General features: G+C 48.6%; 1 protein-coding gene across 2 annotated transcripts in view; it reads left to right on the top strand.

Moving 5' to 3' along the window:
- MRPL16 (mitochondrial ribosomal protein L16) overlaps positions 1-22879 on the top strand; it is a 55833-nt gene that overhangs the window by 20282 nt on the left and 12672 nt on the right. The window contains exons 1-3 of one of the 2 annotated variants that reach the window (XM_066588229.1): positions 18474-18831; positions 20515-20586; positions 22642-22790. In XM_066588229.1, coding sequence (XP_066444326.1) covers positions 18777-18831; positions 20515-20586; positions 22642-22790 — 276 coding nt within the window. In that variant the 5' untranslated portion in view covers positions 18474-18776. Of the gene's footprint in view, positions 1-18473; positions 18832-20514; positions 20587-22641; positions 22791-22879 lie in introns of those variants that run through there. The other variant, XM_066588232.1, reaches the window with a different exon arrangement.

Raw genomic sequence — 22879 nt, 5'->3', positions numbered from 1 at the left:
TGAAGGGAGGAGAAGGGATTCTATCCGGCCATTACTTCAATCATTAAATTATGGAATAAATTCAAGCAGATTTTACAACTAGATGGATTTACTGTATTCTCCAGCTCCGGAGGAACCCTAAATTGGCAGAGGTTTTTAGGTGGAAGGGATTTTCACCATGGGAAGAGAGAGGGGTGATCTTTTTGGATTGCATTCGTACATTCTGGGGGTCTACTGTATAGTGTTGAACAATTTAGAGAGCTTAATTAATTTTCCCATAGTTATTCATTCCTGTATCTTCAGTTAAGACATGCATTTGCTTCTGCATCCTTTGGTGAATTCTCTTGGATGTTCTGAAGCTACAAAGGGTATAATCACTGGCGTACAAATAGGGGTTGCTGAGATCATGATTGCGACCCGGCCCCTAAGCCAGGGGGGCCCATACGGCCTCCTTTCCACATGCTGGCTGACCGCAGTTACTTTCACTAAGGTCTCTGCACAGGCCAGCAGCTTCTCCTGCACACCAGCGCTTCCTCCCAGACCTCCGCTGAGACTCCTCCTCTGTCTTGTTCTCCTGCACTGAGATTATCAGAGGGGAGGAGACTCAGTGGAGGTCTGGGAGGAAGCGCTGGTGTGCAGGAGAAGCTGCCGGCCCATGCAGAGACCTTAGTAAAAGTAACTGCGGTCAGTGAGCAGAAGGTCCTGTGTGATGGGAGGGGGAGAACGAGGAGTGTTCAGTATTATAGGGAGTGTGGGGAGGAGAACAAGGGGAATCCTGTGTAATTGTGAGTGGAGGGGGGAATGAAGTGCTTCTTGTGTGATGGGGAGTGGAGGGGGGAAACGAGGGGTGATCTGTATGATGGGGAGTGGGGGAGGAGAACAAGGGGTGATCTGTATGATGGGGAGTGGTGGGAGGAGAACAAGGCGTGATCTGTGTGATGGGGAGTGGGGGAGGAGAACAAGGGGTGATCTGTATGATGGGGAGTGGGGGGAGGAGAACAAGGGGCGATCTGTATGATGGGGAGTTGGGGGAGGAGAATGAGGACTGTTCTGTGAGATGGTATCGTTGTAATCATGCCGACCCACAGAAAAATGTATAATGCCAATGATGCTGCATGATTAGTGCTGTATGTAAAAAAATGGCAGAATTGATGTGTTTTCTCTCCCAGCCCTCAAAAAAAGTGAATAAAAGTTTTACAATAAATTTTATGTACACAAAAAATACCAATAAAAACTACAGAAAACAAGCCCTCATACCGGCATGTTGGTGGAAAAATATAAAAGTTATGGCTTTTGAAAAGTGGAGAAGTGAAACCCAAAAAAATCATTGCATTCTTATAGCCAAAATAGGCCGCGTCCTTAATGGGTTAAAGAGCAGAAGGAAGGAATTGTTAGCAGCGTGCGGCGTGTTGGGATACCATGTAGCCAAACATGTCTCTTCCGAATTCTGCAGAGACGAATGGTGGCTGTAAAAAGCCCTAATGGCGGTTTGGGCCGGCTAGAGATGAAAACTGACAGTGACCAACACCAGCGATCACTGGAGGTAACTGCACGGTAATCACTATCAGTGGGCGGCATCTGACCATTACATGTAGACTTCACTATTAGAGGTATACTCGAACTGAGCCGCTATATTGGTGACTATGGGCTGTGAACGCACGCATGATACGCTGTGAAAACCCAGTGGTGGACATGAGCCCCAACATGTTATAAAAGTTAGCTTATGTTGTCTCTATTGTACACATTGTTATTATGCAGTCTCCAATCTGTGTGCGCATATATACATATATGTAAATTATTATTTTTTTTCTTTCTTGGGGAAGCAAAGCGTGCCTTGAGGCTTGTGCTCTGGATGTTTTAAAACTCTGCTAAAACCCCTGATTACTGGTGATGATCCATTGATGGTTCATTTAAAAAAAACTGTAATGTAGCTAAAAGTGATGTAGAAGGAGTAGCCGTGAAAAGGAGTGCGGGGTGGAGGGGTCTGGAGGGGGCACCAAGCTGAACTTTTGCCCCCGGGCCCATGAGCCTCTAGCTACGCCCCTGGGTGTAATATCTTACCTATGTAGAGAGATGCTTTTTATTATTTACAGCAATTCCCAAATAAGGTAAAAAAGAAAAATGGGAAGAAGATTTCAGCCGTATCAGTGAAGATAAATGGGCCGCAGTGTTGGGTTCGATCCCGGTGATCCCTCTATCTGAAAGTCAGCGACTATCACAATTATATTTAGTGCAGAGAGTTTATCACATTCCATTAAAGTCGTATAACATGGGTGTTAGGTTAAACTCAGACGGTGCAGATCTAATGCTTTTGGTTTGGGATTCTGTAAACTTGTGTGGATTTTGGAATGGGGTACTGGAGATAATTAAAACAGTCCTGTCAGTATCGGTCTCATTCCCAGAACTTGTATGTTGGGTATTGTTAATGAGCTTGATGAGCAGACTCTACTGGGAATTCAGAAGCATTGTATCAGGCGTGGAAGCTGATTACAGGCTGCTGGATGCGGCCTACCCCGATGACGGTAAGATAAGAGAGGTTATATCCTTGGGAAGGGGGAGATATCAAAAATAGGCTGTTTGACTAAATTTGAAGAAATTTGAGGAATATAGTCTAATATATAATAGACCGTTCACATGGAGTGCTGGCTGCATTGAGGTATTCTAGAACAGCTGATGGGACTTGAAGGGGGGAGACAGAGAGAGGCGAGAAGGTGGAGAAGAGGGAGGGTTTGCATTTTTTTGTATGTGTCTAAATATTTTCCTCTTTTATTGGGGAGATTATGATTTGTTTCAATACTGTTAAGCATAATACACATAATAAAACATAGCATTACCCCACCCAAACAATACAAATAATCCTATGCATGTATTAAGGTGTAGAATGCCAGGAGGTATTAATTTAAAAAAAACTTCAATAGAAATGATGATCGGATTCAAAAAAAATATTGTTTAAAGTTCAGACCAAGGAAATCTGGTGTAAAGCTTGAGTATCCAGCTAGCCTCTTCCTTAAGGAGAAGCTGTCTCCAATTACTCACTGGTCTGGATATTTAGTCAATACCATGAGGCCTAAAGCTGTTTCCTGCATGTGTGTCAGCGAAGAGCCGTGGGCAACAATCCTCTGCCAAGACACTTTCCAGTCAACCACAATCTAAGATCTGGTTTTCACAGAAGGGATTCTTTTAATGTGGCAAGAGTCGATGTTCAGCATGAAGAGAGCGTCCTCCAGATGGGGAGGATTAGAACATCATGTCATTTCTTAATTGAAATAGTCTTGGGGTAGTTTTATATGGACCAAAAGCCGTCCAAGTAATCTTAGATCATGTAAAAAACCACAAGCAAAAAAGAGAAGGAGACGGGGGGGGGGGGGGGGGGGGGGCTAAAACACAAAATCTCAACATCCAAGTAAAACCCGTTGTAATAGGTCTTTCTAAACGATTTTACGCACACGCTAAGACAACCCCACAACATACTTTCACGTCACTTTCTTTTCATCCTATTTCATGTTTTCACGACTATGTATTCCCATAACATAATGTGTTCTTATAAGTTCTACGTACCTCCCTATTGTTTTACTTTTGCCATATTGATGAATTGGATTGCACCTAAATGCCAAGTATATAACTATGTTTACATTTAACCATGACAACCTAGCGACTCCGTTGGGTTGGTGGAGCGCACGCCCGGGGAACGCACCTTCCCCCATTCTCAAGCTGAATGCGCATGCACAGAGTAGTCATTAATTCATGCTGGCTGGAACGAATGCTTCCCTTTGACAGCCACATGCTTCCAGTCCATCACAATTGCGCTCAATGAGGCGGATGTGACCACGCTAAACCTGCTGCTGGTAAACACAGTGTTCAGAATCAGTGCATTACTCTGTCACAATGTTACTTCAATTGTGCCTGATAAAGGAGTCGCCTTCACCAAAATGCATTGCACCATTTTATGTCTTCCCCATTGAACATAAATAAAAACATCTTTATTCTACGCTGTATGAATCAGGAGATCTGATATTGGGTGGTGACATTATTTTTCTTGGAAGGCCTGAATACCAGGGTGGTTTCTGGCAGTCCTTGAACCTGGAGCGCTGGAGCGCCTTTCCCTTTGGCTATCTGCTTTATGCCTGGGGTATCCCACTTCTTCCGGCTGTTCCATCTACAATGTCTGTTACGGGATGTCCTGGGCTACGAGTTTTTTTCTGGTGGCAGTATAATGTTTCTAAGAGCATTTTGAAACCACAGGTGAGCCGCCTGCTTATTTGTTGGCCCGTCTACACCAGGTGAGTCTTTTCTTTCCGTCTGTGTTTTTAACTACCTCCCGGAGCACTGTCATGTTTGTAATTGTATATTTCTACTACTCTAACCGTATATAGCAGCAAAGCAGACAGAAAAACTATGCTTTGGTCTGGGGAATATTGCAGCTCTCTGTTTGTGGTCTCAGACGTCAATCAAAGTTGCCAGTCCGGCCACTATTTGTAGGTCTTACGCAGCTACCAGTGGGCTTTGGGGAATTCAATTATGTTCTGGCAAACAAGGACAGCTCACAAAGATACAAGCTGTACTCTGTGGCCTTCTGTTCTCATGTATCGGGCCTCCCAGGCATTGCAGCTTATTTAGTTGGCAGTGTTTTTTTTGTTAATATAAAGCAAAAAGAAAATCAAATAGGAAAACAGCAAATACACACAGTGCGTGTCAGCGGCCTCAGACATCACTCAAAGTCGCGTCTGGCCACTACAAATTATTTGCAAGCCTTATGCAGCTAGCAGTGGTTTTCTGCAAACTATGAAGTTAGCTGATTATTAGTTTTATGTAACTTCACTAAAAAGTAAACCCAAAAACTAAATTAAAAGGAGACAGAAAGAAAGAAAGGGGTAGTGTCAGTGATCAAGATGGAGGTGGTAGAGGACGGGCCAACTAGGCACTTCAAGCAGCTCCCACTGAAGCATCAGGTCAGAATGATGAGGTGCTCGACCCAACATGGACAGACAGGGAGAGTCATGATAGCAGCTCGCAGGAGAAGGGGAAAAAGAGGCGAACGTTGCAGGGCTGCACCATGCCAAGACAGGGTATAGGGTGTCACAGACAAACCAAAGGGCTGTACCATCATTATCAGCTACCTCTAGTTGCAGCAGCACCATCAGGCCCTCAGCTACCACCCTCATAGGACTTGTGCAGCCTGGACATTCTTTGAGACTACAGGTGATAACCGATTATTTGCCTGTAAAATCTACATTAAGCATTTAACATGCGGCAAGAATATAAACAACCTCAATACAACATGTATGAACAGCCACATGAACCCCCAGCCCCGCTGCCCTGGAGAGCCCATCTGGCCAGAGGGCAAAGAGTCGGCCTCATCTTGCTCCCTCCTCCACTTGCTCCTCTTCCTCCATCTCCCTCCTGGTCATGCCAGAGCTTCTGAGCACAGAGAGGTGGTGTTGTGTAGAGGCAGCGGCACAATTGACGACTAGACTGTAGGCTTCAGAGCCAGGAGTGGGAAACGGAGAGCAGAAGTGGAGTCTCCACTATCACCACCACCTTCATCGACACTGGCCTCTCCCCCCATATTGCTGTGTGTCCTGGGTCTGCAGGCCTCCATCTCCCAGCTATGGAACGTAAAAACTACCACCCCAACCATCTGTGAGCGCAGAGCCTGAACACAAGCAAACACTGCACAGGTGCTTGCAATGGAAATGCTGCCCTACAGGCTGGAGAACACAGACGCTCTCCGCAGCGTGATGCTCCATGCTGCCCCACAGTACCAGCTGCCCAGCTGCCATTTCTTTGCCCAAAAAGCTGTTCCTGCCCTGCACCACCATGCGAGTGATAACATGTCCCTGGCACTGAAGAACACGGTCAGTGGCAGCGTGCACCTGACCATGGACACATAGTCTAGCAGGCATGGCCAGGGGCATTATATATCCTTAATAGCACACTGGGTCAACGTACTGCAGGTGAGGCATGAAGCCAAAAGTGGTGCTCCACGTTTCATGATACCCCCAAGACTTGAGGAGAACAAAGTCACATGGTCGAAGAGCTGCTGACGGCTCTGCAGGCCTAGGCTGACAAGTGGCTGACCTCGCACAATCTGAAGCCAGAGAAGGTTGTGTGTGACAATGGGGCCACTTCCTCTCGGCAATCTCACACACGCCCCTTGCCTTGCCCATGTGATGAGCCTAGAAGTGCAGGTTTACAATCAGTGCTAGAAAAGGCCTGTAAACTGGGCTCCGTTTCGGTATTCACATCCAGCCAACTCTCATCTGGCGGAGGTGCAGCGACAGTTCAGGCTGCCACCCAACCGCCTCATCTGTGGCATGCCTACATGTTCATAAATCAAAAAAATAAAAACATTTCCGCGCTCTTAAATCCTCTGGATTACTGGTTTTAATATATAGTCTAAACACGCGTTGCATTATCTGTTGTCATTCTTGTTTGTAACTTTTGCCTTTTTAAACTATATAATAAAAACCAGTAATCCAATAAATTTAAGAGTGCGGAGATGTTATTTTTTTTTTATTGTTGCCACCCACTCTTTGTAAGTGGTCTGGGTTATCTTCTCATGCTGCTCTATAAGCCTGTAGTACGGAGCGATCACCGATTAGCAGATGGTGTAAGCAGGTGCTGCATGGAGTTCGATCACTTGACACCTGGTGAGTGGCTACTAAAAATGGTCAGTTGTGATGACGCAGCGATCACTATGACCGTCCCTGTTGTCTGCCTGCTGGAACAGATGCTTGAAGGCCTCAGGAACAACTACATGTTGTTGTTGCAGGAGGAGGGGATACCAATCTCACAACTGTCTGGCCAGTCCGCCATTACTCCACACCGCGGGGAGGGTGGCTTTGAGCAAGAAAGGGGAACATCTTCTCTAACATTTTTTCTCTAAGGAAGAAGTGTGGCGGAGGAAGAGGAGGGTCAATATACAAGGTCACAGGCAGAGGAGGGGATTACACAACGTTCCTTCCATCCATCACTAACCACACATATTCTACATGGATGGCAGAACCAGATGAAGGCCTGACTCGGAGGAATATGGGCCATCAACCTTGTGCACTTAGAGGCATATGAGTGCTTTTTTTGCAGCAGTGCTTGCAGAAGGACCATTGCAAAGCCAACATCAAAACATCAGATACTGGGTGGCCACCCTCCTTAATCCCTGCTACAAGGCCAAAATGATAAATCTCATTCCGGCAGTGGAGAGAGACCTCAAAATTCAGCAGTATCAGGGCAGAGTGTTAAGCAGCTTGAGCAGAGCCACAGGGATGCATCCACAAAGGATCGCAGTTTGTGACTCATAGCAGACAAGTAGGAAGCCACCACAGCACCACCATTAGTGATAGGGGAAATCTAACAGAGCTGTGGCATCGTTTTTTGACCGGTTGCAGCTTGTAGCAATAGCACAGAGTAGGACTGACAGTCACAGACAGCACTTATCCGTGATGGTCCATGAGCATTTGAGCTCCCACATGGATGTACTCAATCATGGCTTGGCCCCTACGACAAGTGGCCAAAGCTTGTACAACATGCTTTAGAGGTGCTTGCCTGCCCCACTGCCAGAGTGCTATCAGAAAGGTTGTTCAGCACAGCTGGGGGTGCGATGACTGACATATGTATCTGCGTGTCCACAAACAAAATGAACCAGACAAGGATTTCACTGGACCTCTACATCCCCAATGGCAGATCCAACTGATTAGTTAGCATGCAGGCAATTTTTACTCAGATACAACTAAGCATAGATTTATGCAAAAGACCACACTGTGCCCTGAAGGTGCTGTTACTGATGGTGGTCGTTCTCTGCTCTCCTTCTTCTGCTTCCGCCATGTTTCTTCTTAATACTTCCATATGTCAATATGGAAATACGGCGCTACAGCGCTCATGTCTCCATGAGTTGCACACTCTGCCCTCCAGGTGCTGTTGCTGCTCCTGGTGGTGCTACTAGTGCTCTCTTCTTCCTCCTTCTCTCAAAACAAAAAGCACAAGAAATATCAGTAGCTCTAAAGCTTTTTCTTGGAGGAGGTCCGTTCTCGGCTGTTCTGTTCTCCTGCCAGAATTTGTTCTTTGCAAACTTTATGACATTGCTTTTAAAACAAGCAGCTCACCCACTGTCTTTCTTGGCGTCATTTCTGCTAACTCTTTTTTTCCTTGGAGAAGGCCTGTGCTTGAGCGTTCTGTTCACCCGACAGAATTTGTCCTTGTAAAATGTATGATATTGATAGACCTGATGTCTTCCTGGGCACAGTTTTTGATCTAGGAGGCCCATAGGGCCTTATCTTATTTTCTGTGACACCCATATGCTATGATTAACCCCTACACCACTATACACTATTTTACCACCTTTTGGGGGGAAAACAATGTTCCACAATTGTGTGGCTGCGTTCCCATGCAATTTGGGGGGCTTTGGCTGTATTGGGGACCTTCTGAAGGGCAAATTAGTGAACCCGATGTTTACTCCCATTGACTTTAATGAGAGTCGGAATCGGTTGTCCTGATTCACAATGATTTTTGTAAAAATCAGCCCATTACTGACACAAACCTATTATTCCACTAGTTGCTCATCAGTCTTGACCTCTGCACCCTCCACCAGTAATTTTTCCTAGCAGTTGGGACCTCACGTTCATCAGGTTCCTGATTGTATGTAATCCAGCTGAATTGATGAAGGGGTCACCCTGAAATACGTATTTTAATGTTGGTTGTCTAAATCACCAAATAAAGGAGAAGTTAAAGCTAATTGTTCTAGTAATTTGATTGCTACCGGAGCGCTGCGCTGAGGCACCAGTTTTGTTGTCTCTCCATTCACCCACGCCATTTATGTGGAGCAGTATGTGGTCAACAACAATTCCAAAATAAGTTGTATGTTTCACACCCATACGGCCATTGCCTTTTTTTGGTCAACTCCTACCACACTGGTTTTTCTCCACCCATTTTTCTATTCTGCGCCTGTTCTTTTGAGATCCTATCGGTGCCCCAACAATGGACTAAAATGTGTATGGCTGCATCGGTGACATAATCATTGGCCAGATAATTGGTCGCCATCAACCTACTTCTGTGTAAAGTGCATGGCCACCTCTAGGGGCGTACAGGGGTCTCTGACACTTGGGCTTTGTTGAACTAGGAAGAAAACACATGAGCTCAGCTAGAACATTTACTGAGCAAATACAGAGAGAACAAGACGTCAGAGAATGCCAGATAATCAGGATTAACCTCATGTTGCTCAACGAGCTGCAGCCAACGCCTCTGGTTAAATACACTTTGTGTCCCAGCCAAATATTGTGAAGCCTGCAACAAATTGCTGAGCACATTTATGTTTCACTTTTTCGGTGTGCTTTATTTTAAGATCAATGCAACCTAATATACATTGTGGCAGAGGAGACGCCGTAGTGACGCGTTTAAGTCACTGGGGGCCATATTTCAGGAAAAAGGTTCTCATTCTGAGACGAGCCATTTATACAGGACAGTAGAGCCATACGGTGCTGACTGCCTCGCACGACAGGGTATGAGATGCACTCTGTGCTGGGCCATGCTTTATGTTGGGTTTGACATATAGAGAGGGCATGCGGAGTATTTACTAAGAGGTCAGACAGCCAAGTGTTCTTTTCTATTCACTGACAGGCCTCCTGTCCACGGGCGATATGTCACTGCGTTATCCGTGGCTATAATCCGGCCGCAGGTAATGCAGTGAACGCTTTCCATAGACTTGACTATGAAGAGCGCAGCCCAACGTCCACGAGCGGAGAATCATAGTGATTCTCCGCTTGCGGGATTCAAATTGCGGCATGTGGCAATTTGCCGCGATGAGCTCACCGCAGAGACCTGTCATTTCTCCCCCCTGCACCCCTCTCCCAGGACGCAGGCACGAGCATCCTCCCGGCCTGCAACCCTCCCCCCACCCCCCCTTCACCTCCACGGTCCTCCACTGTTTCCACCAATGTGTCCCAGCGCAGCGTTCAGCTGTCCATAATCCAAGCATTAGAGCGCAAGCGGAAATATGCAGCCACCCACCCGCATGCACAATCACTAAACGTGCATATCTCCAAACTGCTGAGCATGGAGATGCTGCCATATAGGCTGGTAGAAACTGAGGCTTTCCATAACCTCATGACGGCGGCCATCCCTCGCTACTCGGTCCCCAGTCGCCACTATTTTTCCCACTGTGCCATCCCTGCCCTACACCATCACGTGTCACGGAATATAAACCGTGCCCTCACCAACGTGGTTACTGGGAAGGTTCACTTAACCACCGACACGTGGACAAGTGCTGGCGGGCAGGGACACTACATCTCCCTGACGGCACATTGGGTTAACCTGGTGGAGGCTGGGACCGAGTCTAACCCTGGGTCCGCTCACATGCTACCCACATCGAGGATTGCAGGTTCTACCTCGGTCGTGGTTTCTCCGGCTTATTATGCCCCCTCCTTCACCTCTCAATTACCATCTGTGAGCACATCGCCTTCAGTCGGTAGCTCGAGGTGCTGCAGCACTGCCGTGGGGAAGCATCAGCAGGCCGTGCTAAAACTCCTGAGCTTAGGTGACAAGAGGCACACCACCCAAGAGCTGTTACAGGGCTTGACGGAGCAGACAGATCTGTGGCTTTCGCTGCTGATCCTCCAACCCGGCATGGTCGTTTGTGACAATGGGCGTAACCTGGTGGTGGCTCTGCAGCTTGGCAGACTAACACCCATGCCATTCCTGGCCCACGTGTTCAATCTGGTGGTTCAGCACTTTCTTAAAAACTACCCCAATTTGTCTGAGCTGCTCAGCAAGGTGCGTCGCGTGTGCACACATTTCCGAAAGTCCACCACAGATGCTGCCACCCTCAGGACACTGCAACATCGCTTCCAGCTGCCAGTGCACCGACTGTTGTGCGACGTACCCACGCGCTGGAATTCAACTTTGCACATCTTGACCAGGGTTTACGAGCAGCGTAAAGCCATTGTTGAATACCAGCTGCAACATGGCCGTTGGAGTGGTAGTCAGCCTCCGCAGTTCTTCACAGAGGAGTGGGCATAGATGGCAGACATCTGTCAGGTCTTAAGAAACTTTGAGAAGTCAACACAAATGGTGAGCAGCGATGCGGCCATTATCAGCGTAACCATCCCACTGCTTTGCCTGCTGAGAAGTTTGCTGCTAAGCATTAAGGCCGACGCTTTGCGGATAGAACAGGAGATGGGGGATGACAATACATCACTTGATAACGAGACCACCCTCAGGTCTGTTTCTCAGCGCGTATTGGAGGAAGAGCAGTAGGAGGGGGAAGAGACTGCTGCCTACACTGCAGAGGGTACCCATGCTACTTCCTTCACATCTGTTCAGCGTGTATGGGCTGAAGAGGAGGAGGAGGAGACTGCAAGTCATTCTCCTAGTGAGGAAAGCGATGTGTTGCCTACTGGGACTCTGGCACACATGGCTGACTTCATGTTAAGCTGCCTTTCCCATGACCCTCGCGTTAGACGCATTCTGGCCAACACGGATTACTGGGTGTTCACCCTTCTCGACCCACGGTATAAAGGAGAACCTTTCCATTCTCATTTCCGAAGAGGAAAAGAGTACGAGAGTGATGCAATACCACAAGGCCCTGGTGGAAAAGCTGATACTAAAGTTCCCATCTGACAACGCTAGTGGTAGAGGATGTAGTTCAGTGGGCCAACTAGCAGGGGAGACGTGGGGAACAGGTAGCATGTCCAGCGCAGGCAGGGGAACACTCTGCAAGGCCTTTGCCAGTTTAATGGCACCCCAGCCAGACTGTGTCACCACTCCCCAGTCTAGGCTAAGTAGGAGGGAACACTGTAAAAAGATGGTGAGGGAGTACATAGCTGACCATAGCAACGTCCTCCATGATCCCTCTGCTTCATACAACTATTGGGTGTCAAAGCTGGACATGTGGCACGAACTTGTGATGTACGCCTTGGAGGTGCTGACCTGCCCTGCCGCTAGTGTGTTATCAGAGAGGATGTTTAGTGCTGCTGGGGGGATCATCACGGATAAGCGTACCCGCCTGTCAACCGACAGTGCCGACAGACCTACACTCATTAAGATGAATAAAGCCTGGATTTCCCCTGACTTCTCTTCTCCATCGCTGTAAAAGCAGCATAACATAAAGTATCTTTAAGCTGGAACTGGAGAACCATGCACCCTCTATCACCCCAAAATAGGGTAGAAGTAGCTTGGTCTATCCTTCTCTGATCTTCCTCCTCCTCTTCCTCAACCAGCATGTCAGCACGCTGAACAGCCAATTCTTCAGAAGGCCAAAAAGCTCTGTAAAAACTAATTTTTTGACGCAGTGCATTATACAACATGATGAAAACTAGGGGTAAGGGTCGAGGACGTGGGTGCCTGAATGAGGGTGTGGGCAGAGGCTGAGGTCCTGGGCAGGGTGAAACTGCGCCTGGTTTGGCCACTCTAATTTCTTCAAAGTACATGCTGTCTTTCGCTGGGGCACTGGTTAATAAGCCCCTCGGGGAGAGGCAGGGGCTGGGACAGGCAGTAGCCTGTCAGTGGACTGCCACCTGGATCCTATTAAGCAAGTACGAGCTCTATGTAAAAAAAAAATATTTCAGGCATTCACCTGCACTCTGGGTGAAAAAATCTTTCAGGGGTACACCTATTCTCTTGGTACACAAGTCTTTCAGGGGTTCGCCTATACTCTTGGTCAACAAATGTTTTAGGGGTTCGGCTATAGTCTTTGTACACAAATTTTTCAGGGGTTCGCCTATTCTCTTGGTACACAAATCTTTCAGGGGTTCGCCTATACTCTTGGTCAACAAATGTTTCAGGGGTTCACCTATACTCTTAATAAACAAATCTTTCAAGAGTTCGCCTATACTCTTGGTAAACAAATGTTTCAGGGGTTCGCCTATATAGTCTTGGTACAGAAATCTTTCAGGGGTTCTCCTATACTCTTAGTAAACAAATTTGTCAGGGGTTCACCTGCACTCTGGGTAAAAAAAAATTTTTTTGTTTTAGAATGGGTTGTTGAATTGTGGAGATGTGTAGAAGTACTGGCATTTGAGTCCCCTTTATGCCCACGTTTGTGGCTCATGACATTTTGTGACGGAGCTGGCGTGGGATTGGAGTTATTGAAACCCAACAGTCCTTTTTAGGACTACAACTCTTCTCATTGTGTGCAACTTTGTGTTTTAGTTAGATTATCCATTCTACTACATTGTCTTTTATTTTTATTACACGTGACCCCAAACTCTTTTAATACCTTCTGATAGAATAATTCAATGTATTCCCCCTTGGCCTCAATGGGGTAGAACCTACTGTTAGGCCTTAAATCGGTAACAATGGGATCATCAAGATCAAAATCTTTCTCATAAATATCTATTTGTGTGTTTTTACCATACGGACAATTTCAAAGAATCAAAAGAAATTGTACTAAAAAGATTGACTTCTTTAGACAGGCAGAGGTCATCAAAAACAGATTTTTGGTGAAAGGATACCTGAGCAATATCATTGCAACAGCATATCACAGAACAATGAATGGAAAAAGTGGAGAACATAACAATAAAAAAGTGACTAAAGAAGCTCCCAAAACAGCTTTCATCAGCAAATATAGCACAGAGCATACTACTATAGATACGATCCTAAGGAACAACTGGTGCAAAACAGATCCCCCCGAAACCACGCTGCAGATTTAAAAGAAACAAAACTTTAAAAAATCTTTTGGCTCCGTCTTGCCCCAAAAAAGAGAGAAAGGCCCTGCAAAAGATACAAAAAACAGCAAATCAGAAAATAGAGGAGTTTATAAATGTGGAAAAGGCATATGCAAATGTTGCTTTAATATAGTGAAAGACAGGAAAGAGGCGGTCCTACAAAATGGGGGAACCTTTAAAATAAACTTGTGATGTCAAATTGGTAATATATATGCTAGAATGTCCATGCGGGACCAGATACATCGGAAGGACCATCAATACACTGAGAGAAAGGGTGAAGAACCATAGAAGTAACATCAGAGATGGATATCAGAAACCCAGCGGATCAAGGTCACCCCATTAGAATACATTCACTCTAAGTCTATAGAGCTATTAAGGGAAAAGGAAATGTACTCCATTTGTAGAATGAACACTTTGGTTCCCAACGGCCTCAATGAGGTGTTGGAAAAACTGTGATTCTCCTAAAACCAAAAAATTATGAAATTGATTATTCCACTATTTTCTCATACAGATTGCAAATTATGACCCCTATGCGTGTAAGTACATAGATTTTCTTAAAGGTCTGCATCAACATGATATTATTTATTATATGAATTTATGATGTTTACAGTCATTTATAGCGCATGTTTTTGTGGAGTAGATATGCATTTTAGTGTTTATAGGATTTTTATTATTATTAGGTTTGGTCCCAAAGGGCTTGTGTATATATATATATATATATATATATTGAGCTGATTACATATTTATTTCCCCATAGTATATGTCATATATATTTTATGTGTGACTATCCAAGTATTATATATGCGTGTATATGTATATAATAAGATCACAAACAACTACTATTGGCAGGGCTATAGCAGCACGCTCCATTTCCATCACCTTATTTTATATATTCTTCTATTTTCATGTATCTGTATCGTATAACATATCAGTTATTATAAGTGTAGATTTCTGCATTACTCCATTATCAGCATCACCACATGAGGTCTTAAAGGGGTTGTCCCGCGAAACAAAGTGGGTCTATACACTTCTGTATGGCCATATTAATGCACTTTGTAATATACATCGTGCATTAATTATGAGCCATACAGAAGTTATTCACTTACCTGTTCCGTTGCTGGCGTCCTCGTCTCCTTGGTGCCCGTCTAATTTTCAGCGTCTAATGGCCAAATTAGACGCGCTTGCGCAGTCCGGGTCTTCTTCTTTTCTCAATAGGGCTCCATGTAGCTCCGTGTAGCTCCGCCCCGTCACGTGCCGATTCCAGCCAATCAGGAGGCTGGAATCGGCAATGGACCACACAGAAGCCCTGCGGTCCACCAAGGGAGAAGATCCCGGCGGCCATCTTCAGCAGGTAAGTAAGAAGTCACCGGAGCGCGGGGATTCAGGTAAGCGCTGTCCGGTGTTCTTGTTTAACCCCTGCATCGGGGTTGTCTCGCGCCGAACGGGGGGGCTGTTGAAAAAAAAAAAAAAAACGTTTCGGCGCGGGACAACCCCTTTAATTACGTTTTATATAAATTATATATATGTATTGGTCCAATATTGCACAATTATATTTAGATTGTGATTACAGACAGCTTATGATAAACATCAGTAATATGGTGGGAGAGTATATAGATCAACGTTTGGGAATAGCGGAGATTATAATTAGATGCAGTTATATTTAATATACCGGTCCCATATCTCACTATTTCATCTAAGGAGGGATTACACTGCAAGGTTGGTAGCGTTGTAACGTCATGACGCTACCAGTCAATGAATAGCATTGCGGATCACCCAGAATAGACGCATCTACATCATTCACCATTAGCACGCCTTCGGCTGACGCTATTACGCTGTCATCCGACCATGCGGGATCATGTGACACATCACGTGATGCACAATCGTCATCACACCCTCCCCACGCCTCCCCCGTCACCGCCCCCAATCATGGCGGACGCTCTGCACAGAGTTGAATGCTGAGAGCATACACAGGTGAATTACCCATGCATAGTCCTTTGTGTATATATTGGTGACATGTTTGATATTTGGCTATGTGCTTGAGAAGGTCGTTAAACGACAAAACGCCTTGCGCAGTGGACATTGCTTGATGATAAAGGGACTCTTTTTGGAATACTACCTCCCCTGGAGCACTTCTTCCCAGAGCGCTGAAGGTATTTTTTATGGCATTTTTTGCATCCTTCATCTACATTCTATACAGAGGGTCCCACTAGTCAGTGAGACCCCGACCTACAGCAAGCTCTCCGGACACAGCCCTTCTGGATTAGTGGAAGCAGGTGGACCTCAGTGACGCATCTTATAATGACAGGCCATCTTGGGAGGTGATGGTGGAGTCTTCCCAGGCTTACCATTCACCGGGTGAGTCCACCATCACACTAGTTTTCTTTTACTCTGATTTTCAGTCCTCTTGCTCTGAACAGGAGCGCCATCCTAATACCTATTTTATCTCTTTTTGTGAAATCACCACGAGTGGAATATGTGTGACGGAGCCCTGAGAATGATTACCGCCACATAGCGCTTACTAATAACGGGGCATAAGAGGCGGAGTTACACCCCACGGACCGCGGACGGTGTTATGGGGGAGGCACCGTCCACGACAACCTGCACCCCTGTTATGGCTGCTCACAATGAGATGCTTGCTGGAGAGAGAGGGGGGCAGAGGAAGCCCCGGGCTGTAACACCAGGCAGCGCCCGGACCCTCATGGCCCCCGGGGAACGTCTCTCTCAGGCCGGCTTCCCACGGCCGTGACGGGCTCCACCGCGGAATTCCGTGGCGGAGCCTGTCACGGCACCCCCCAGAGACCCCAATACTTACCTCCGGATCCGGCGTCCTCCGTCTCGCATGACGCTTCGGCGTGCATGCGCAATAGAGCGCGTGACGCGCCAGCCACGTCATATGACACGCCCACAGCGTCACATGACGCGCCGGCCGCGGGCGGGGAAGCAGTTTCACGCTATCTTCCGCTGTGCTACAGCGGAAGATAGCATGACGGACGGCTTCCATTGATTGCAATGGAAGCCGGCCGCACGTACACCCGCGGCAAATAGAACATGCCGCAGGTGAGGATGGGTGATTTCATGGTGTGGAATTCCGCACCGTGAGTATTGAGCTATTAGGATGGGTTCACACACGGCAGATTCCTGACGTAAATGTCGCGGTTTGGCCGCAGCGAAAAACCGCGACATTTCCGCTCGCTCTTCCGCTGCGGCCGGCACTCCTGTTGGGGGTCTGTCAACGGAGACCAGTGCAGATGTTGCCTGAGTCCAAATTCAAAGGAGAATTATAATGAGTACTCATAGGTGAGAACCATAAGAAGCCACTACACACACACAGTCTAGTGAATCAGAATGAATTCTACTTTATTGTTGAACATTTGCTAGTTTTTATGCAAGATGAAAAGAAGGCGTTTCCAAATGTTACCTGATACCAAGTTTCAAACTACTTTGCTGACCAAGTCCTCATTCCAACAGATTACAATATGGCTGTAAATCAAAAGCCTTCTAAACAAAAGGTATCAGAAAAACTGCGTGAAGTGGACATCAAACAGTTACATAGGATCATAAAGGTTGACTCCATACTGTCTGAGTACATACTTAATTACACCGCTTCCCAGACCAGGATGTAATCTTAATAGTCCATTGTGTTAAGTTTTTACCTTGTCTCCAAGTCAATCGGATTTGCACATCAAAGAGGGGGCATTGGTTCTAGTTTGCACATAGAACTGGTTTAGCCACCTACTCAGTATATTCAGTATATTCTGGTCAAAGGTTCAGAATTGTGATCAAAATGGCTGAATGAAATCTAATTAATCATACATAAAATCGTCATCCAAATAAACGCTTAATATCCCTTTTGACATATGATTCTATATCCAAGTTCTATTAGCAACTTCCGGAATGTTTTCCATATTTTTCATTTCCATATTACATACCATTATAGAACCAAATATCTGATGTCACATTTATTACACTGTTTCCTTATCCTTCTTATGTTGGGTTATTTAAAAATAGGATTAACCCCTAACACTCCCATAGAGGATAGTGCGGCCGCAGCAGAAAAAAAAACAAATAAACATGCTGTGTTCGGCAAAGCCGCGCCACAGCGGCGGTTTCTGCCGGATTAGCCGCAGCGGATTTGCTGTCCCGTGTGGACTTAGCTGGCTAATCCTGGAATTAGCGTCCGCATGCAGATTTGCTGCACTGAATTTCCGCAGCAAATCCGCCCCGTGTGAACCCAGCCTTAGGTTCAACAGAACCTAATAGCTGCGGGCAACGCGGCGGAAATCCGTCCGTGGGAAGGAGCCCTCAGGCCTCATGTCCACGGGCAAAAGAAGAATTACAATCCGCAGCGGATTTGAACTCTTCTCCCGCCCGCGGATCCGCACCCCATAGGGATGCATTGACCACCCGCGGGTAGATAAATACCTGTGGATGGTCAATAAAAGGGATTTTTTTTTTAAATGGAGCATGAAAAAATCTGGACATTCTCCATTTTCATGCGGGTCTCCCGCGGGGACGGCTCCCGCGGGCTTCTATGGAAGCCGTCCGGATCCGCGGGAGACAAAAATCGGATTTTACTCACCCGCTCCGGATCTTCCCTTCGCCGCGGCTTCATCTTCTCTCCGTCGTGGCCGGATCTTTTTTCTTCGGGCCGGCACATGTGCGCGGCACGCAACCGACGTGCCCTGCGCATCCGCCGGGCCGAAGAAAGAAGATCCGGCCGCGACGCAGAGAAGATGACGCCGCGGCGAAGGGAAGATCCGGAGCGGGCGAAAGGTAAGTTTATTCTTATTTTCTGCGCTCATGTCCGCGGGGCAGGAGGGACCCGCTGCGGATTCTACATGGAGAATCCAGAGCGGGCCTGATTTTCCCCGTGGACATGAGGCCTCACGGTTCACATTGCGTTTCTAATTTGTCACCAGTAGGTGGCAGCGTTGTCCAGAGTCACTTCCATACACAAGCGCTAAGGTTCAGCTTTCCAGCAGATGGCGCTGTTGCTCGGGCGGAAGTGATGTAACGCGATGACGCTGAGTGTGCGTCACTCGTGACCCCGCCCGCCCCTTCCTTTGACGTCATCCCGGCAGGAGGAAGGAGCGCCTCCACTGAAGACACGACCTTTCTCCGTCAGCCCCTGGAGTGTAACCGAGCATGGCGGCGGCTCTCAGGCGCCGGGTGTCGGGGCTGCGCTGCGGCCTGCTGACAGGTCGGTGTCACATGACCTCCACGTGGCTGTCCATACCAGCTTGTACTCCATCAGTGGCGGCGTTCACTAGAGGCCGGGCTCAGCGGAGCCGTGGCCCCAGAATGCTGTGCGGCTGCGCTGTGGCGGCCATTTTATTGGAGGCTGATTAACACTGGCAGTGTAGGGCGAGGCTCCGACAAGATGGCTCCTGTGCCGGGGACAGCGGTGCGGGCTGTTAACCCCTTGAGGTCGCGGCCCCTTCATTTGATTTTTTCCCCATCTTTCTAGTCTGTTTTACACACACACGCACACACCTACCTTGAACTCGCGGTTGTTCTGGTTGTGTTACATCATGCGGCATTTTGCCAGCCGGCCGTATGTGGGCACATCGCTAGCCGCTAACGCCGTGTGCTCTGTGTGAGGCCGCGGTCACCGGGCAGGAATCTCGCGGATTGTCCGCCGCGGGGCGCCTGGGATTTCGGCAGGGGAGCGGCTGCTTCAGAACACGTCTCATTTAGCGCAGATTTTGAAGCGGTTTTTCAGCCTGTATTCCGCTGCAGAAATCCCTCCCCATAGAGAACAGAGTCCGGAGACGGCGCCAAAACTGGCACGCCGCGGATCTGCAATGTTTCGCACAGCTTGTCCGCAGCGGACGGTCAGGTTTTCCACATCTCGTCCACCATGCTGGTTAGTCTCAGTTTTAAGACCACATCGGGGGTCCGCATAGACATCCCGCAGCGGTCCGTACCACGAGAGCTTCTGCAGACGGCCCGGCGGACGTCACATGACCACAGCAGCCAATCGGAGGCCGTAGCTTGAGTCTGATACTCCTACATCATGGCGCCCAGCATGTGAGCGCTGACTGGAAGCCGGTGTCAGGTCTGTGCATGGATGGAGTTGGGGGTCCGCGATGCCCCCTGAGCTTAAGATACAAATGCAGGACTTAAAAAGTGCGCTCTCTGCTGGAGGCAGGTAGAATCTGCAGTAGTTGCCCCGGGTCGGCGGTGTCTGCGCCCGGCTGGTGGCGTCTGCAGTTGCTGCGCCCGGCTAGTAGAATCTGCAGTTGTTGCGCCGGCAGTGTCTGCGGTTGCTCTCCCGGCTAAGAAGTATCTGCAGTAGTTGCGCCGGTGTCCGCAGATACTACTAGCCGGGCGCAGCAACCGCAGACACCGCCGGCCCGGAGCAACTACTGCAGATACTACTAGCCAGGTGCAGCAACCGCAGTCGGTTCTCCGGGCCAGCGGTGTCTGCGGTTGCTGCACCCGACTAGTTGTAGCTGCGCCAGGCCAGCGGTGTCTGCGGCTACTGCTCCCGACTAGTTGTAGCTGCGCCAGGCCAGCGGCATCTGCGGCTACTGCTCCCGACTAGTTGTACCTGCGCCAGGCCGGCGGTGTCTGCGGCTACTGCTCCCGACTAGCTGTAGCTGCGCCAGGCCGGCGGTGTCTGCGGCTGCTGCTCCCGACTAGTTGTAGCTGCGCCAGGCCGGCGGTGTCTGCGGCTACTGCTCCCGACTAGCTGTAGCTGCGCCAGGCCGGCGGTGTCTGCGGCTGCTGCTCCCGACTAGTTGTAGCTGCGCCAGGCCAGCGGTGTCTGCGGTTGCTGCTCCCGACTAGCTGTAGCTGCGCCAGGCCAGCGGTGACTGTGGCGCCCGCGTCCTTGTGGTTTGTGCTGCCAGTCATCCTCTGTGGTCCCTTCTCTCTACAGGTCACCTCTGGAGCCCCCACAAGGCTGCCGCGGCCGGACTGCGCTCCTATGAACCCCCGCCAGACTTCACCGGTGAGTTTGGTGTAATTAGATGCTGTACACTTCTATGACCGGCCCCAGGAGGAGCGGAGGGTCCCGTGTCCACGGCAGGTGCAGTGCGCCCCCTGTAGGGAGGAGGTAGAGTGAAGTATTGCCAGGGGGTGCCTGCTCTATCACATCTCAGTGAGGCATTGAACCCATAACGGATAGGAGGGGATGACGGGACCCCCATAGTCAGCAGCGCTCACCCAGCGTACTTCCATCATGAATGCCATGCAGGCCTCGGCACCATGCTAGCGTTCTATTGGATATTAGGCGAACTACGGCATAATGTGCAGCTGTCCCAGCGGACCCCCGACCACCTCTGCCAGCGACTACTGTCACACCAGGGGGGTGTCCCCTGTAGTTGGGGCTTCTATGGTTGCAGCTCCTACGGATCCCCCGGCTACAGGGGAAAGTGAGAGACAAAACCCTCGGGTGACATTGGCTCTCGTGTGACGTGCCCCCTCCGGGCACCGACAGTGTGGAGCGGTCACATCCACAGCCCACGGGGCTCTAATCCTCAGCGGATGCATGTTTTTACGTCCCTGAGGATTAAATCCCTCTTAGCCAGGACGTAAAAACACTATGGGGCCGTCACTAAGGGGGTAATGCAATTTAGCTAAAGTTATCTCTAAAACTTCATTTTAGGAGTTGGCGTCTCCTGGAGGCCCTTTTACACGGAATGTGTATCATCCAGATTCTCGCTGGTGATGATCATTTGGTGTAAACGCTCCCCACAACTTAACGATAATGTGTTCAGTTTCAGTGGTGACCGCCCCACCTAAACACGGCGTCCATCACTAATGCCAGCCTGCTTACCGTGAATGAAGATGGGTGACTGCAGCGATCCCCGGCCCGCTGCACCCCTACTCGCTGAGCCATCTGCACACTGATAGCCGTCTAGAGCCCCGCGGTTGGGATGCCAGCGGGCTCTTGCACACTGCCGAGGGCGATATCGGCATGTGATGGAGGCCACAATATCACTCTCACAATCCTTCTGAAGTCCTGGATGCGGGGCGTCTCTGCAGGGAAACAGCCTCCCATCCCAGCAGGGCTGAAGGAATCCCCTGCTGCAGCGGTCACAGCCACGGCAGGAGATGGTGATCTTCTCCCATTGATGTCAATGGGACCAGCGGCAGCCCCATTAAAATCAATGGGAAATGGTGGTCGTGATCCTCTACCAGTGCTGTCACAGCAGTGACAGGGGATTTCCCGCAACGAGGATTTTCCATAGGGGCTTAAATATAAGCCCTACCCCAAAAATAGTCCATAACTAGGGGAAAAAAAAAACAGTCTATAACTAGAAGGAAAAAAAAACGGTATCAGGTTAGAAGCACTGTCATCTCCGGCGAGTCTTTTTGCAGGTCCCCGCACTCTTCTCCAGCTTCTCTTCTGGCCAGGGATTGAAAAATCCCCGCCTCCTGAAAGCGCTGCTTCTGATTGGCCGAGCACTGTGACCAATCAGAGGTAGTGCTCAGCTGTCATTCACTGTCACAGTGCTCAGCCAATCAGAGGTAGTGCTTTCAGGAGGCGGAGATTTCTCAATTCCCAGCCAGAAGAGAAGCTGATGAAGAGTGCCGGAGACCTGCAAGAAGACAGCCGGAGATGACAGCGCTACTATGGTGATGTACTTTTATTTTTTTTCTACAGTTATGGACTATTTTCTGCTGAAAATCCTCGCTGAGGAGAGGCCAATGCTGTCGCAGCAGAGGATTGCGATGATCTCCTGTTGATTTCAATGGGGCCGCCGCGTCTGCCGCCGGCTCCATTGGAAACGATGGGCGAGGTCGCAAAAACAATGGACATGCTACGATTTTGTTTTAACACGGCATCGCACATGTGAATGGAGCCATTGGCTTGATAATTTAGCGATTTCTCCGCCAGTGTGAAGGCGCCCGGAGGCTGCACTACTGAGAATAGGGGCAGGTTGTCCGACGTGCGGCTGTCGGTGACTACTTGCCCCCATACACCCTCTATTGCACACACTGTACATGTATTGGTGTCAGCCACATGTGGTCCTGCACTGACGTGTCTCCATGTTCTCAGGAGTCGGTATGAAGGAACGACCCAAGCTGCGTGTGATGCAGAAGGCGCCGGACCTTGTCAAAGTAGTGAAGGTTCCTCGGAGCTTAAGGGACATTTGTGGTCCAGCGGAGCACGGCCGGGACTTCAAGGAGGGACAGTATGGCATTTTGGTGAGTTATCGATGTACAACTCCTTCTGCTGGGTGGCCGTGTCTTATGTATACAAGATGGTATATTAGTCTGTGCACTGTTGTGTGGTA

This window comes from Eleutherodactylus coqui, chromosome 13 (genome assembly GCF_035609145.1).
Source record: "Eleutherodactylus coqui strain aEleCoq1 chromosome 13, aEleCoq1.hap1, whole genome shotgun sequence".
NCBI classification, from domain to species: Eukaryota; Metazoa; Chordata; class Amphibia; order Anura; family Eleutherodactylidae; genus Eleutherodactylus; species Eleutherodactylus coqui.
This window is presented reverse-complemented; position numbering and strand designations above follow the sequence as displayed.